Source organism: Leptonychotes weddellii, chromosome 7 (genome assembly GCF_054177405.1).
Source record: "Leptonychotes weddellii isolate Sample4059 chromosome 7, ASM5417740v2, whole genome shotgun sequence".
NCBI classification, from domain to species: Eukaryota; Metazoa; Chordata; class Mammalia; order Carnivora; family Phocidae; genus Leptonychotes; species Leptonychotes weddellii.
In genome coordinates this window covers 57,457,188-57,474,351 of record NC_138375.1, presented here as the reverse complement: position 1 = coordinate 57,474,351, position 17,164 = coordinate 57,457,188, and the positions used below count along the sequence as shown (strand labels likewise).

The 17,164-nt window shown below is 42.5% G+C and overlaps 1 protein-coding gene across 3 annotated transcripts in view; it reads right to left on the bottom strand.

Annotated features, from left to right (window-relative positions):
- Positions 1-11,739: 11,739 nt before the first annotated feature.
- Positions 11,740-17,164, bottom strand: part of CPEB4 (cytoplasmic polyadenylation element binding protein 4) — a 62,911-nt gene continuing 57,486 nt past the window's right edge. For all 3 annotated transcript variants that reach the window (XM_081826342.1, XM_081826343.1, XM_081826344.1), the window contains one exon: positions 11,740-16,168. In XM_081826342.1, the coding sequence (XP_081682468.1) occupies positions 15,941-16,168 (228 nt within the window). In that variant the 3' untranslated portion in view covers positions 11,740-15,940. The remainder of the gene's footprint in view (positions 16,169-17,164) is intronic.

Below are 17,164 nucleotides of genomic sequence, written 5' to 3'. Positions count from 1 at the left end.
GGGCGGCGTGCTCAGGTAGCGCACTGCATAGAAAGACCAGGAACAATTGTATAAGATGTCATCTCAGCCCACAAAAGAGATGATTTGCTGCTCCCTCCCTCACCCCTCATCAAACAGCTGCAGGAGCTGAGAGAAAAACCAACGGATGCATATTCCTAGTCATGAATTTCATTTGGCCAGCCGTAGGCATGGGGACATATGGTTCCCCAAGGAGACAGCCACAGATGACTGTCGGAAAAGGGCCTTCCCACCTCATCTGTGTCTGAAATGCTCTTCCTTCGCTCTCCCCTGGTTCTGACAAGTCCTTCCTGCAGCTTCCACCATGTTCCTGGGAGTATAAAGGGTGGGGGACCTGGAATGGTCCCTGCTGCTAAGCCAGCCCCAACTTTCAAAACGCTAAGCCCAGGGCTTCTTGAGAAAGAAAGGGGCCCAGGCCAATTCCATTTCAGGGGGAAGGAAGCATGAGGGAAAGTACATTTTTTAACATGAAGAAATTCTGATACATTTAAAAATGCTTACATTAAACAAAGTTTTAACTCCCAAAATACAATGTAACAGAATTATGTGTTTCTCAGAAACTATAGGTATTCCTTTTTAAGACTGGATTCTTTATGTGTTACAGGCAGATGCGGTTGTGGTAACGGTACCCAAGCATAAATGTGTATGATGGTTCTATTCTCACACCTGTCAGCGGATCTCTATGGCCATTGTTTAACCTCAAGATAATGTCGACTGACTCCATTTTTTGGCCCTTTGTGAATGAGAGAACCTTGGGCCCCAGGGGACCTAGCTCAACACCTGAGTTTGTTATGATTGAATGGATGGGAGGACTCTGCCCTGTGGGGAATACAGAGAAACTTCTCTAGACGTGGTCCCAGGGAAACTGAGCATTCCTTCCCTCCCCTGCTGCCTCCCCTCCACCAACTCAACACACTCTCTCACACATACACATGTGTGCACGCACGCCTTGGCCCCTGGTTATTAAGCCCATCTCTAAGATTAATTAAATTGTCTGTGTCACCCATCTATCTCATCTTCCTTCCATACAACCCCTCCGAATTAAAATAAATGCTTAATCAGAATTAGATCCTGCTCAGGGTGTCTCAGTGCCACTCATTACTCGTTAAAGCGGGATCTCTCTTGCCCTTTCAAACAAGCAAAGAATTTCAATGAGACCTCTGAGGATAGGGAGGAGAATGGGGTAAAAATTTCCCTTTGCAAATGATATCCTCCTTTCGAAGCTTCCGTGTGTCTAGATAGAATTAGAACTGCCTTGTTTCCTCCTGGTTCCACGACGGTTTTACTTTTGCCGAAGTGTTCCAAGGGAGTAGGATTAGTACTACAGGGTAAATTGTGTTTCCTCCAAAAATAGCACAGCAGGTGGCATTTACCAAAACCCAAGTCATTCTCCTGTACCTGTCCCTCCAACCTGTAGCCCTAACATGCCCACCTCTCCCTGTTCTGCTATCACGCTGGCCCACGCTACCAAAATCCACTGTCCTCACCCCCAAACACTCTGCGGTCCCTCCTAAATTGTTCTTCTGCTCCCACTCTTGCTCCCCTACAGCCTCTTCTCCATGCCATCACCAGAGTGATCCTAAATCAGTTCCCGTCCTTCCCCTGCAGCTACTCTCCAGCGGCTCTCCATCTAATTTAAAATAAAACCCAAAACCTCTACCGTGGCTAATAGTCCTCTGCCTTCTCTGGCCCTTTGGCCTCTCTGAGCTCATGTCATGACCTCTTTCTCTTGTCGCTGTGTCCAGCTGCACTGCTCGTCCTTTCCCAAATATGCCAAGCTTGGTCCTGCCTCGGGACTCCTGCATGGGCTGTTCCCACTGCCCAACGTACTTTTCCCTCAGATTTCACCATGGCTTGTTTTTCTCATTACTCAGGTCTCGGCTTAAATCTCACCCGTCAGAAATGCCTAAACCTCCAATTAAAGTAGCCCCACTTCTAGTCTCGCCAAATTATCCAGTTTTATTTTCCTCATAACACTCAGAACATTTTCTTATGTATGTGTTTTCTTGTTGATTATCTGATATCCCCTTCCGAATGTAAATGCCAACAGGACAGAGACTTCGATGGCTTTGCCCACACAATATCCCCAGAGCCTAGAACAGTACAAACACTTGGATGAATCATTGAATGAACAAGGAAACCCCTCGATGTAATTCTCCTTTGCAGATTTCCACCTTTGGCTAACAGAGAGCAAGTTCACAATTCAGATGAGTGGTTCTGTGCATCATAAGAATGTGTTATCTTTGTCAGGGGCTATCTCCTGAGAATCTCCCGGCAACTCCCTATGTTGAGAATGGGCATCACATTTCACCAGGGCTCAAAAGCTGAAATGACTCACCCAAATCACAAACACACACACACACACACACACACACACACACTTACTTGAGGTCTCAAATCCAGGTCGTTGTTTCCAGGATGTTAATGCCAGGAGGACAGAGACTTTACCTGTCCTGTCCCCACAGTATCCTCAGGATAAATAATGTGCAGATATTTGCTGGAGAAATGAGTGGATAAATGAATGAGCAAACTCCTGGATAGAAATCTCGCTCTGGAACTAAGGCACATTCTAAATAACAAGATTCCAGCCTCTCATCCTATCTGGCTGATCTGCTCTGGCATCAGGAGGATGTGCCTCCCCTCCCGGCCCCTGGGTCCTGGGTTCCAGCAGCTTCCAGCTCAGGAGGTGCACCCACAACCCAGCTCTCCCAGTCACTACGTTCACCCTGTCCTTGGTACTCCAAGGTTTAAAAATCCAAGGCTTCCTCGGGGACTGAGTTCTTGCTTCTCCGTGTGGTCTGAGAAGCAGCAGCGGTGGGTTCACCTGAGAGCTTGTTAGAAAGGCAGAGTCTCAGGCCCCCAGCAGTGCTGAATCAGAACCTGCATTGGAACAATATCCCCAGGTGAACTTGGTGCCCATGAGCACTGCGGGGCTCTGAGCTACCTTTATCTGGCATTCCGATCTCTATTTTACTTGTGAAATACCTGAGCCTTGGGGCCCCCATTAGCTGTCAGGCCCCCCCTTCTGAGGCACAGATCCTTTAGTGGCTGTTTTGAGAGCAGGTCTAGGAAAGAAAACTAATGTCCGGATCCTGTGAGTCACTCGTCCAGTAAACATTTATTAAGCACTTATGATGTGCAAGGCACATGACTGGTCCTGAGGACACAAATATGCCTAAGACAATATTTATCTCACCCGCCCAGAAAAACCAGGTAAACAAATTATATAGAATGCTAATTACACATTGTAAGAAGTACTAGTCAGAGGAGTGCTTCTGATGAAACAGTGTGTTGGGGGGATGGCGGGGTGCTTTAGAAAGAATGACCCAAGAAGTTATTCTCAGAGGTGATGTCTGAACTAAGTCCTGCAGGGCCAAAGGGGAGTTGAACTAAAGTCTGAAGTCAGGAAGACAGGGCAGCGGGGCTGGAGAGAATTTCCCCCTGAGGAAACAACCGGGGTGGGGGTCGGGGTGGGGGTGGGGAGAAGACCCTGCCCCAGGGGAGGGGCCTTGCATCAGAGGAATGGATTGAGGACCACAGTGTGCCTGGAGTGCCCAGTGGAGAGGAGCTGGGGATGGAGGCCAGGGCCAGAGGCCACAGGGCCTACGGACTTGAGAAAACAGATGCAGATTTATCTCCAGGGCTGTGGGATGCCGTTGGAGGGTTTGGCAAAGCCAGGTTTGTGTTCCACTCCAGCTAAGGAGTGGCAGGAGGAGAAGGCACGGCACTGTGGGGGGTGGGGGGGATGGAGGAGTGGCAGCAGGGCATTCCCCTGACTTGGTTCTCACCCCAGTCCTGGGAGGTGGGTATCACTGTCCCCTCTGTACAGAAGACAGTGAGTATACTATCTCAGGGAGACAGGGGAGGGGACGTCCCCAAGGTAGTTGTGGCCCACAATGGCCAGATCTGGGACAACAAAGGTGATGATGACAGTCTTGAATGTGTATTGGGTAAGTGGTTTTTTTTTTTGTTTTTTTTTTTAAAGATTTATTTAATTGACAGAGAGAGACACAGCGAGATCAGGAACATAAGCAGGGGAGTGGGAGAGGGAGAGGCAGGCTTCCCGCAGAGCAGGGAGCCTGATGCGGGGCTCGATCCCAGGACCCCGGGATCATGACCCAAGCCGAAGGCAGACGCCCAACGGCTGAGCCGCCCAGGTGCCCCAGGGTAAGTCCTTTTTTGTCCGATTGTCTCATCGAAGCCTTACCTCAACCCGATGATGGTGATATTATTTTCCGCCCCTTCTCACTGGTGAGACAACCAATATTCAGAGGTTACCTAACGTGGCCAAATTCACTCGCCCAGAGGTGGCAATGGGACAGAAATCCTGGGGTCTCACCCCAGAACTATGTCCCTAACCCCAGGGACCCCTGACTTCAAAATCCAAGTCACCTCTACTACCTCACGCCATGCCTGGGTCCACCTTTGCCTACGTTTTGCCATTTATAAAGGCAGAAGGGAAATAACCGAGAAACTAAAAATCGGATTTCCTCGAAGGCAGTATAACTGAATTGTCAGCGGACAGACTCCAGGCCGAATCTCTAGCTCCTACCTTTCTCTTCCTGCTTCTTTCCCTAAAGAGAAAGAATCTCGGCTCATCGGCAGCTCTCCAGAGCTGAAAGTCACCAGGGCACAGTCCCTGGGAGTTTGTGTTCACGTTGGTAGCCCGGACTCCGGGCCCTCCGCTGCAGTGTATGGTTTCCCCCCGTGGGAGGAATCCCCTTCCCAACGTGCGAAGGAGACAGCAAGAACAGGGCGCAGCCAGGGCAGGCACTCGGCCTGGAGCCTCCACACTTTCTCCGTCACCATGGCAACTCTGGCAGGCTGGATGGGGCAGAACCCAGAGAAGACACGGAAGGGAAATGATGGAGGATGGCGGCGGCAGAGGGCTCCTGCCTGCCACACAGTCACCCTGCCACCCCCTCCTGCCTCCAACCCAGCCCGGGGACCGGACCGGCACTTTGTACATATAATAACAGCAACAAGAATCATTAGGATGCTAATAGTAATAGTTAACATACACCCAGGGCACTAACTGCTGTCAGAAACAGATTAAGACATGCACAGACCCCACTTTGGAAGGTCATGGAGCTGTGCTCTCCATATTAACTCAAAGGGGAAAGTACTATAAAATAAGTATAATGAAAGCCAAGGAAGATTCCGATTTTCTGCCATCATGGGCGACTACTGCCGTCATTGCAAAAATGTCCTCATTCTGGAAGAGAGAGATGGTGTGGAAGGCTATGGCCCCAGCTGCTGGCTCTGTGTGTGGAGGGAGGTGCTACTGACTTCTGACACCAAGCTGCATTTGATTAACTGAGTTCCATTCCCCTTCTCCTCCTGTCCTTCCCATTCCCTCTACTGTCCACCCTCACCCTCCCTCGTTCCCCCGACCCAGGGACATCCCTCAGGGAGGGCTGCTGATTCTGACTTAAGTAGGACATCTTAGGGGACCAAATCAGCATCCCCATTTGTATCTCTTCCAATTTTAGAATGTAGTGTTTGGTCTTTGTTAGATTTGAATTCTTCGGGTGGCAAAGAAAAAGGAAGTTGCTGATGACTGTATTTGGCTGTGGTCTTAATGTCTCCCTCAGAAGGGCGTTTTGCTGCAAATCTATGTTCAAACATTCTAAGTTGGTTCTTCTAGGCTCTACAGCATCACATCTGTTCAGGAACAGCTGTTCAGGCTGCAGCAATGATCAAAGCTCTGCATTCCAGAGTTCCAGTGCTCTAAAAATGGCAAACACTTCTTTTTCTTTTTAAATATATATATATATATAAAATCAGGAAATATATATAAATATATATTCTCTGCAAAAATCTATTTTAATAATTCTGACATCTCAGTCCAAAAGCAAAATATTCAAGTGCTGTTTTAAAATTCACCAGGAAAATTCATCAGTATGAAAGCCTCTCCCTGCTCTTTTGGATTTCAGGACTATTTTTGTGAGATTACAGAGACTTTGCAGAGTCTCAAAGAATGGGATGCGTGAGGGAAGGCTTGATTTCTATGTATAGAACATGTTCAATTATAGTTCTATATAAAGAAATAAAACACTTTCTCCTGGGGGGGATTTTCCTTGAATCTAAAAAAAAAAAAAAGATGTATAGATATATATGTATGTAAATCTGTCAGTCTATCTGCCTACCTACCTACTTATCCACCCACCCATTCGTCCATCCATACACCCACCCACCCATCTATCCATCCACCCAGCCATCCATCCGACTAGCTAGTTAGATATCCTTTCTTGGCACCCATGTGATTCGGTTGGTTGTGCCACTCCTTAGTTCTCTCAATTTAGGAGATGATATAACTACCACAAAAATCACAGTATTGTTAAAGACATCCTCGTCAGACAAAATAAAGAGAAATAACTTTTCAATGCATTTGTAAAATGGTATCCTTTCAGTATAACTCCTCTTCGGCTGGTTGGAAACTCAAAAGGGGCAAGGTGAAACAGGACCTAGTATCTGTGTGCCTGGGTTTGAATCCTGGCTTTGCAGATTAGTTAACCTTTCGGAACATTAGCCACCTGAAAGTGACCACCATTAACAGTACCTATCGCATCAAGTTGTGGGACGTTGAAAAGAGGAAACACCTCTTGAGAGCAAGATGCCTGGCACTTGGCAAGCACGGCATCCATGCCAGTTGTCGTTGTAATTATTGTTGTTCTTCTCCCTCCCAGAACTGCTTGTAGTTCTGGGATTTGGGGGTTCGTAGTACTACAGAAAACAGTCCTTTTTATTTGTTTCCTGCCCCAGACTGATCTTTCACTGGTGGTCAAAGAGAAAAGATATGCATTAAGAAGTTCTTCAAAGTGAATAGAAATGACACTTCAATTCCCTTGCCCCATCTCCTGGAATGAATGGTACACCAAGTCTGGCCACTGAACCACAGACACACACTTAAGGGAAGCCAGTAGCCAGACAAGAACCATAGAGGTAGCCAGAGCCATCCAGGCCTGATGACAGGAGAGCTTCCATCTGGCCTTCTTACCTGGTTTCCACTACCCAACTCCATGACCTTGAGTGAATCCCTCAAGCAAGAGCCAATTCTTTGGGGGCAAGTAGCCTCATGTTAGGACTCACAATCAAAACTCCCATTCTCTCCTGCAACTTTTGTTTCATCTTCCTGTCTCTATACTTTCAAACATGACACCTAGCACACAAATTCGTTTTTTAAGAATGAAGCTTCTGTTTGGGGGCGCCTGGGTGGCTCAGTCGTTAAGCGTCTGCCTTTGGCTGGGGTCATGATCCCAGGGTCCTGGGGTTGGGCCCCACATCGGGCTCCCTGCTCGGGAGGAAGCCTGCTTCTCCCTCTCCCACTCCCCCTGCTTGTGTTCCTGCTCTTGCTGTGTCTCTGTCAAATAAATAAAATCTGGAAAAAAAAAAAAAAAAGAACGAAGCTTTTTTTTTTTTTTTAAGATTTTATTTATTTGACAGAGAGAGACACAGTGAGAGAGGGAACACAAGCGGGGGGCGGGGGGGGAGAGAGGGAGAAGCAGGCTTTCTGCCAAGCAGGGACCCCGATGCGGAGCCCGACCCCAGGACCCTGGGATGGTGACCTGAGCCGAAGGCAGACGCTTAACGACTGAGCCACCCAGGCGCCCCTGAAGCTTCGGTTTTAAAAGCAAATGCAAGGGGCGCCTGGGTGGCTCAGTCAGTTAAGCATCTGCCTTCGGCTCTGGTCACGATCTCAGGATCCTGGGATGGAGCCCTGGCTCAGGCTCCCTGCTCAGTGGGGAGTCTGCTTCTCCCTCTCCCTCTGCCCCTCCTTCTGCCCCTCCCCCTGCTCAGTGTGCTCTCTCGCTCTTTTTCTCAAAAAAAAAAAAAAAAAGCAAATACCAACTGAAAAAAATATCCTGTCCATTGTTATTCCCCTGGCAGTGAGGTTTATAGGGAAAAAATGTGGGATTTGGTAGATGGGGATTGAATCCAACCTTTACCACATACTGGCTGTGTAACCTTGTAAGTCACCCAACTTTTCCTGGAGATAGTTCTGTGTTCTGTTCAGTACCTCCCATGGGTGCTAACTATGCTAATGTATGTAAGTGCCTGACCTACCAAGGTGGTCAGCAATTAGTGGTTTTGCTCCTTCAGAACCACTCCATCATTGCTGAGTTAGGAAAGCTGAGTCCCCTGATAGACAAGCCCATTCCACACCCCCACCCCCACCCCCGACTCCCCACCCTTGTGGCAGATCTTTGAAATCAAATCTTCAACCAGCAGTTAAACACACAAGGGCTGCTTCACTTTTCCCTCAACCATGAGAGGTGAAAGATGCCTCTTTTCATTCAAATAAGGAGGCTCAGGTCTGTAGTGGACCCTGCCTAAAACCTTTTATGAAGTTTCGCAGATTTTTATTACCACCAGTTCTCATCCTGGGTAGCTCATTTCAGAACAAATTTTAAATGCCTTGTGTTGCCCTTAGTGGGTTCTGCAGCGGGGTGGGCGAGGGAGGGTCGCTCCTGGGTCTGTTTGGTTCTTTTCTCTCTCTTTTGGTGTTGGAGGGGGGTGAGAGATGAGTTGAAAATAATCTCTTTAAAATGGTGACATTTGCTTAATGACGTTGACATTTTTATGGTATCAAAGCCCTGCTTACTGAAATAGAACTCCAATGAAAAGGATAAAGAAAGCTCAAGCTTAGCTTTTGGCATTTGTATTCACTGATTCACCACCCTCCACCCCCCATCTACCCACCAGCGGTTTTTCTCTGACACTTAATCAGATTATATCCAATAGAAAACACTGGTGGCTTGCGCATGCAGTGCATTTGGACGCCACTGTTCATTTTTAACTTCCTTGAGACAAACTGTACTTTTCCACCTCTGGTCACCACACTGAATCACAGTATGACACTTTTTCCAGCCAGTCAACAATGACACCCAATTTGACTAGAAAAAGATTCGAACTTAAAATATCCCGACAAGATTCAGGCATGCCAAAACAAAATGTTCTTTAATAAGAGAGACTGCATTGGTACTGCTGAAGAGTTCATAGTAGGGCACAAATGCTCATTTTCTGAATTCTTAGAGTTTATTCAAAGCCTGCGGTCCCTATTCTCAGAGCATCGGCAGGGGTGCAGGGGGACATTTGCAAGGGAAAATTTTCCAAGGAGGGAAATGATATAAATGATCAGAAAGATAGCATGTCATGAAGGGCAGATTCAAACAAGCGGCTTGTCTGAAGTAGTACCTGGGATGGCCCTCACGAGAAGTAAGGGCTGATCTGAGCCAGGGAGTGGCATAATCAAAATCGCTTTACAAGGTGATGGTTCATTTTGCAAAGCAATTTCTCTCTTTTGGAACTGGGAGTAGAGGGAGGGGAATTAAGGAGCTGAACTGGAAATGGTGCAGGGGTTAGAAGCAAGGCAACCACGTCAAAACCCCGTAAAGTTAAATGTGGACAAGGACAACAGCCCTGGGTATGACTAGGGAGGGACAGGACCAAGAGCCCTTGCAGAACAAAAAAAACAAAGTGAGATTCTTTGACTTCCTGATACCAGTAAACATACCAACATGTACAGCAATGTATCACAAGTATGTCCCGTGGGGCTCCCATGTTATCTGTAATCAGAGACTATAGGCAAAGTAATTTGGTGGTGGGGGGAGAGACACTTTAAACAAAGAAAGAGAGATTTCTTCACTGTACAACTTCTCAAAGCCTTAACAAGCTAGCTGCATATTTTGATTTTCTACGAAACAGGGTACCTTATTTTCTAGGCTTATTTAATGACAGGGGATCGAGTCCCACATCGTGCTCCCTGCTCAGCGGGGAGTCTGCTTCTCCCTCTGCCCTGAAGTTTTATTTATTAAACAAAACTTTAAATTTTTTTTGTCTGTTTCTTGTAGAGAGGATTACCTTAGTGATCTGAAGATCACAATTTGTCAAATAAATATTAAGAGTTTCTTGTTTATCATTCCGTCATTACATACTTCAGAAAAAGAATTACGCTTTGAATGTTTTTATTTCATTGACATCTTCACAATTCTTTAATTTTTAAAATCAGGAATTTACTTCCCCCATGACTTCTGACCAGACATTAGGGAGTATTTATCAAACTTAAAAAAAAAAAAAAAATTCCTAAAAAGATTATTTTCCTTTTGAACTGGGTATGAATACAAAACCATTACCAAAAGAGGTTAGGAGATAACTTAATTGTTAATAGTGGTTAAGAATGGGGTAGAGAACTTTCCTTTTTGGGTGAGTTTGGGTGAACTACCAGTGAATAAGGAAACACAGCCTAGATGGCCTCTCACACCCTTTTCAGATTCACTGTTCTGTGATTTAAAACACCGAAGTACTGCACCTACATATTATTTCAAGATTCAGTTGTTACATCAAGATTTTTTCAAGATTTAGTTGTTACATCACTTGTAGTTGATGTGCCTAAAATAAATAGTCCTAAAATAAAGAAACACAATCTACTCATGTTTGTTTTTTTTCTCTTCAAGTGCCTAAACCAACCCAGAATGCCAAGGGATGTTGTAGAAGGTGGCAATCAAATGCCACCCACATCTCCAATGTCCCCAGGGCTTACTTAGGGACCCTTCACTGAACTCTGAACAGGAGTTTTAGCTACTGTCAGCCAAAGCTTCTGTGACCCGGTATTCCTGGGAGAGCCCATGTGCTGCTGGTTCAGCCCCTCAGGCGCCCCCTACAGTTCATAGAGCTGCATATTGGGGAAAAAAAAATTTAGAAGCAAAAGACCTCTACAATCCATTTGTCTCAGGACGAGAATTGCTTCTTCTAGTCTTAAGAATACTGTACTCTGGGCGCCTGGGTGGCTCAGTCGTTAAGCGTCTGCCTTCGGCTCAGGTCATGATCCCAGGGTCCTGGGATCGAGTCCTACATCGGGCTCCCTGCTCAGCGGGAAGCCTGCTTCTCCCTCTCCCACTCCCCCTGCTTGTGTTCCTGCTCTCGCTATGTCTCTCTCTGTCAAATAAATAAATAAAAAACTTTAAAAAAAAAAAAAAAAGAATACTGTACTCAAGGTGAGAAAGAACAGAAATCAAATCTGACAAAACAGAATATCCTCCGGGTCATACTTTATGTCATAATAAAGTGTTAAGTTAAAAGTTTGAAAATGCAGTTTAAAATGTAAATACTAATACATCACAGTACTCGGTAGTCCCCACGATTAATGGGCCAAATCAAAGATGGTACTTTCAATTCACATGCTATAGAGATTATTATCCCTGAGGCCATATCCTATGATGTTAGGATCTCGGGAGGAACTGGGGGTTGAAAGTTAAGACTTGTTGACCGTGATCCTCTTGCACGGCGGCCAAAAATCAAGGTTCTTCATTAGCAAAGACCACAAACTAAACTTCCCAGGTAGTGACCTTCTCTATGAAGACACATGTTCCCTTACTCTTGTTGGACATTTGGCCTTAAGCAGGTGACTTGGCCTTAAGCTTGGATCCTGACTGAGGCCTCAACACACATACTGAAGGCAAAGAGAAAAAGAAAAAAGGACTGTGCAGGACAGTATGTGAACAAATAGTGCAGATCAAAGACCACAACCCACCGATACTCATAAACTTACATAAGCAATACACACTTGCCACTAGTACTTATATGACTGGACATCTTTTCATATCAGTTTGTTCTGCGTTGGCCCAAGAGTACATACCTAATATTTTTTTAATGATACATTCCTAATCATGGAAGCATAATCTATTTATGTTCACAATAAATAAGTATATTAAAAGAAAGCTGAGTTAAAAGTTTTATTCATTCAACATCTCACATTACAAATATTTAAAAATTATATGCATACTGGTATAAATAGTCATTTGCAAACTATTTAATAACATTAATTTTCCACTAGCACTTCAACAAATGAACTCTTAAAAAAGGAACTGTGTTATATAACTTAAGAGTAGAACATACAAAAATAGGAACTTAACGTGAAAATGACTTTAATAAAAAATGAATTACCCTTATTTAAAATGCTATAATAAATACTACAACCTCCCCATACACAGTAAAAACTATATGGAAATTCAGCCAAGTAGTACAATTAACTGACATACTTAAATAACTTTTCCTTCTGATAATATGAGCAATACACTGGAAAAAAAAAACATTAGGGATTAGTAAAAACTAGACACCCACTTGCTAAAAGTTTCACTTCCAAAAAATATAACAAAAATCTGATGAAAATTATAAAAACTAATTATACTTTAAATTTTAAAAATATAAAAAATAAAACAGTTGAATACAATATTGTCCCAATTCTTACAATGCTATCAATCACAGTAGCTTTAAAATAAGATAATAAAATAAAGCAAATGACCAAAACCTCTTTTATTCCATTTTTAAAAATAATCTCAAATTTACATTAGTAGAAAGATTGATTTCTGATTCTTTTCTTTAGAAACACCAGCAAGAAAGAGGATTACTCTTAACAGTAGAAAATGACATTTTTAAATGTCTGCAATTAAAAACAAAGAATTACACTGCAAAGATCTTTCAAAAGTTTGAAATAAGTATTGCACATAACTTGAAGTTAACTTGCCACAATTCATCACATTCAAGTTTTAAATCACCTTTTAACAGAAGATTCAACTCTTCAAAACAAAAGGGGTGAATTATCAAGTCTTTCCAACAGCACTCTCATAAAATGCTAAATTCATTCACTGCAAGTTTTATTTTGCATTCTGCAGAGGTCTGTGTATGGAGAAGTATATATATTATACCAAAGCGTGGGGACCGAAGGGGAAGGGAGAGGGTTCCTTTACATAGAAAATAATCAGAAACACTTTATTTTACATTGCAAAAATAACCATGTAATTACTCTGTAACTACATTGTAAGTACATGGCCAGTGCCATGCTAGTGAGCTAGAACTACATGCTTGGTAAATTGAAGTGATACCCTAAAATCTGTAAACTAATTACATGTTAATTATGTTTTGAGTTACACGGTAACTCCCAACTACAATCCCATGTAATCTGAAGGACATGTAATCAATAAAGTTCAGAGTAATAGATAATAATTGTTTATGCCCTGTAAATTGAAGTGTAACCAAATAATCTGTAAACACGCTTGTCACACAATCACAAGTAAGTATTAGTAGAATAACAATTTCTTACATTAGTCATGCATACTAACATTACACACCTGTCCCACGGCAGGCTATTTTTTTTTTCTTTATATATAATTAAAAGAGCAGACATCTCTGAATCAAACACTTAACATCAATTTATTAATATTAAAAATGGCTAAACATTCACCAAGAATGTCTGCGTTATGAATAATTTTAAAAACTTAGTAAGAAGCTGTAGACAATTCTGTTATTTTAAATTTCTACCCTATGCTTACGCATTTAATTTTTTTTTCTTTTTAGGAACTACAGTGTCATCTGTCATTCTCATGCGAATTGTTTTCCTTAATTTGTGACTTTACATAGACTATTTCTTAAATTATAGGTGCACCAATAGCTGGTGCTGGGGAAGGATGTTTAAGCAACATGCTTTCTCTTCTCTGCAGACTCGAAAATAGCATTGCCAGTGCACAACAGCCGTAATCTAAACTGTATGCAGAGCACTGAAATGTATAAAAAGCAGAATATAAGAAAATAAAATTTATTAAAATTATTTATATTAAAAAATGAAGTATATGAAGATCTCTCAGTAATAAAAGTACAAAAAGCTACTCTTTGCAATATGAAAAATTGAGGTATTGCATAAAGAGATATCCCGTCAGTGAAAAGTGTGCCTAAAAATGTTCACTGTTGGAAAAACAAGATATACAAAAGTAGTGCATAACAAATATACATTATGTGCATGACAAAATAAGTTAGCTACAAAAACACTGTACCGAAATTCAGCAGGTCATGTACAAAGGGAAAAATTATTATTCAAAGCTAGTTCTCAAACAGTGTTATTTCTCGGTAACTCATCACACCTGTTTACTGAGTAGGACCAGCACAATAGCACACCCCAAGCCACCTACAAGCATTTAAAAGAATAAAAAGAGGCAAATGAACGTTTTGATTAGAATTATGTAGTTCAGGAGAAAAGAAAAAAAAGTCCCTGACCAGCTACACAAGAGCACCCTCCATTCGCATGACTGCTTTCAGTATTTGCAGGGAATTCTTTAAAAGCAGCTCCCTTTCTATGTTTGACCATTAGACAGCATATGCCTCCATTTTGACCTTTGGAACTGAACAGGTATATAGTTCATTAAAGCCTGTATTAAAAATAAAGGCCTGCTTTTCCTAGCGCTAATCAGTAGGGGTCATCAGCCAGGTGGTTCCACCTTAGTGCCGGGGCAAGTCTTTGGTTTTGAAGGATCCAAGATGGTACTGTTAGGTAGCACAACTAGCAAGATTGCCGTTAGATTTTTTTTTTTTTTTAATGTTTTGCACACTGGTAATCATCCTTTTAATGGTGGGTAGGGCATTTGATAAGAGAATGTCAATTAAAATAAAAGTTACTTCCATGACCAGGGCTTCAAGAGACTATTTTAAATTTACTCCTGAAGCATACCGTTCAACACATAATAACGCCTTTCAAAGCTAGAATTTTATTTATAATAAAGCATGCATTACTTGATGAAGTTGGCACTTCAAACACTGACTATGTCCCATGCTAAGTTCTGAAACGGTAATGTTATTTTATTTTATAGGAAGAGTAAGATAAACATACGTACCTTTGCACAGATTTACACAGTTACTTAGTTCAACGGTGCAAAACACTTTGCAACTACTTGACTTTTTTTTTTTAACTTTTTTTTTTTCATTTTCTATGTTACAACTAAATTACAGGATACCCAAAGTAACTTTAAATCTAAAAGTAAGCCAATCAACAGCCAATTTGTATATTGGTTTTGTTTTCCAGTTTGGGCTACAATTGTACTATAACACAAAATCAAAAACGACATCCTTGAGGTATCTCTAGGTCCGTTCTGTTCGGTCTTGTTTTTGAACGTCAAAATGGAGCAAAGGCTGACACCTGATGAGTGTTTGTAAATTAGGATAGAGAGTTTATACAGAACATCAAAAATAAAATTTATACATTTGTTCTTCAGGAGAGGAAATGCTAGTTTTCCCACCAGTTGTCATTAATTCTAGCTTTGGTAGGTTTCCTGGGGCTGTGACCGGATAAGGAAGTTTAAAAAGAAGTAAGTGCACTCCCCTCAGCAGTAAATTTACCCAATTTTTACACTCTAGTTTTAAAAATGGTTGAAAAGAAAATCAACCTAGCTCTGCCTACTTAACTATTTGTTGTCTGATACAGTTACTGGTAACTCGGAGGCGTCATGAAATTCTATTCGGCCTCTACACCCTCACAACTTTTGTTTTAATGCTGCTTCAATCTTGCTCATGCATTTGTGTTTGCTTTAACATGCTCTTTCCTGTTAATAAGTGTTAACTTCCTCCACTGCTGTTAAATGAATAAAAAAGTGGGGGAGGGGAAAAAAGAGAGGCAAAAAAGAAAGAGAGAAAGGAAAAGGCAAAAGCACTTCTCTGGGGGAAAAACTGTCAGGACAGACTGATAGTGTTATCGGTGCGTGGTTAATTTTAATAAAAGTATTCTTATATATTATTAACAATAATTTAATTAAAAACCCAAAATACTCTATTGTTTCATTTCTCTTTTAATATTTCTCTTTCTCCTCTAAGAAAATGTTACAGGAAGTTTGGATCCTCTTGGTCTCCAGCAAAACAAGAGGACAAAACTTCCATGCAACACGATGGCAATACGAAAAAGGAGTTCTTACATATTGTTTTCAGTGACACAAGAATCTACAAAACGCCTATATTATAGGTCATTCTTTTCATTAGACTATTGTTAAGTTACGGGCTGCTACAAAAGGACATGCCAGCGTGAAGAGGTTGAGGAAGGGGTCAGAATTAACAGAAGAGTGCACTTATTCTGAGGCCTGAAAACGAGCGCTGTAGTTACCCTTTAGTTCCAGCGGAATGAAATATGTCGCGGACGGTCACCGCCTTCCTTCACCAGGGGCTTGTGGAATTCCCTGCCAGCACGAGAATGAATAGCAGCCCAGCAATATTCACAGTAATACTGCAGACAGGTAACATTAGCACAGAAAAATGGAGCAAATTTTCCCCCACAACGGGCCCCCTGACATTCATCACACAGCTGATCATCCAAGACATATGGCTTAACTTCCACCTGCAATTAAAAATAAAAGAAATGAGTTTACGTTTTTTAATGAGTGGCCCAGGCAACTCTGACTATGGTGCGTACATTTCCATCCACTGTCTGAGTGAATCTATGCCAGGGTGCCCAAAAACAAGGGTCAATAGCTCTTTTATTGGAATTAAGATAATCCATCTTCTCAGAACCCGGTAAAGTTTTTATACCCATCGTCTTACATTTCTATCTTATTAAAAAGCCACTTTTCAAAGGAAAATGGGATTCTACCAGAAATCAAAAAGGGAAGCCAACTGTTTAGAACATTATGAGATTAAACCCACAGGAGAGTATTTATAGGCACAAACCATCACTTTAATTAGTGGATCTGGATTTTTGTCATATGTGGAATTATAATGTAAACAAACCACCTAAGAGCTTCCCAGTTCCACAAAACAGCACTTCAATATTCACATCAGAGGGAAGATGAGTGGCTTCTGCGTCATAAGCTTCTAAGTTGTAATAAAGCCTGGGTCAGGGTTTCTATTTACAGTGTACACATCTTGGGTTATAACCACAAACTCAGAACTCTGAGAAAACAAGATTCAGCCATAGTACTCACAACCTAAAACCTTGCTTTGTTCTTTGTCAGTAAGAATGGTTGACTTCAGTCTAAAACTTCAGAGGTGAATTTATACAACTGGGTCTGTTCCAGTGTTCAATAGGCCAACCTGTCATTTGGGTCTCTCAAGCATTAAAAATAATCTGGCTATTAATTCACCAGTGAGAAAAGGGTAGGTTATTTTTACTCTTGGAGAGATTCATGGGTAAATTCCCTTATATCAGGCTATCACTACCACTGGTGCCATCTCGTTCCGACAAGGAATCCTGACAAAGGTTAGCTGTGAGCAGGACGAGTGACATGAAGACAGGAAGAGCAGACAAAACTAGAGCATTAGCCTTCCGACCCTGAGGCCATTCCATAAACATCCACGGAGTGGCAAGAACCCTGGTCAAAGGTCTGATCGCAGAGGA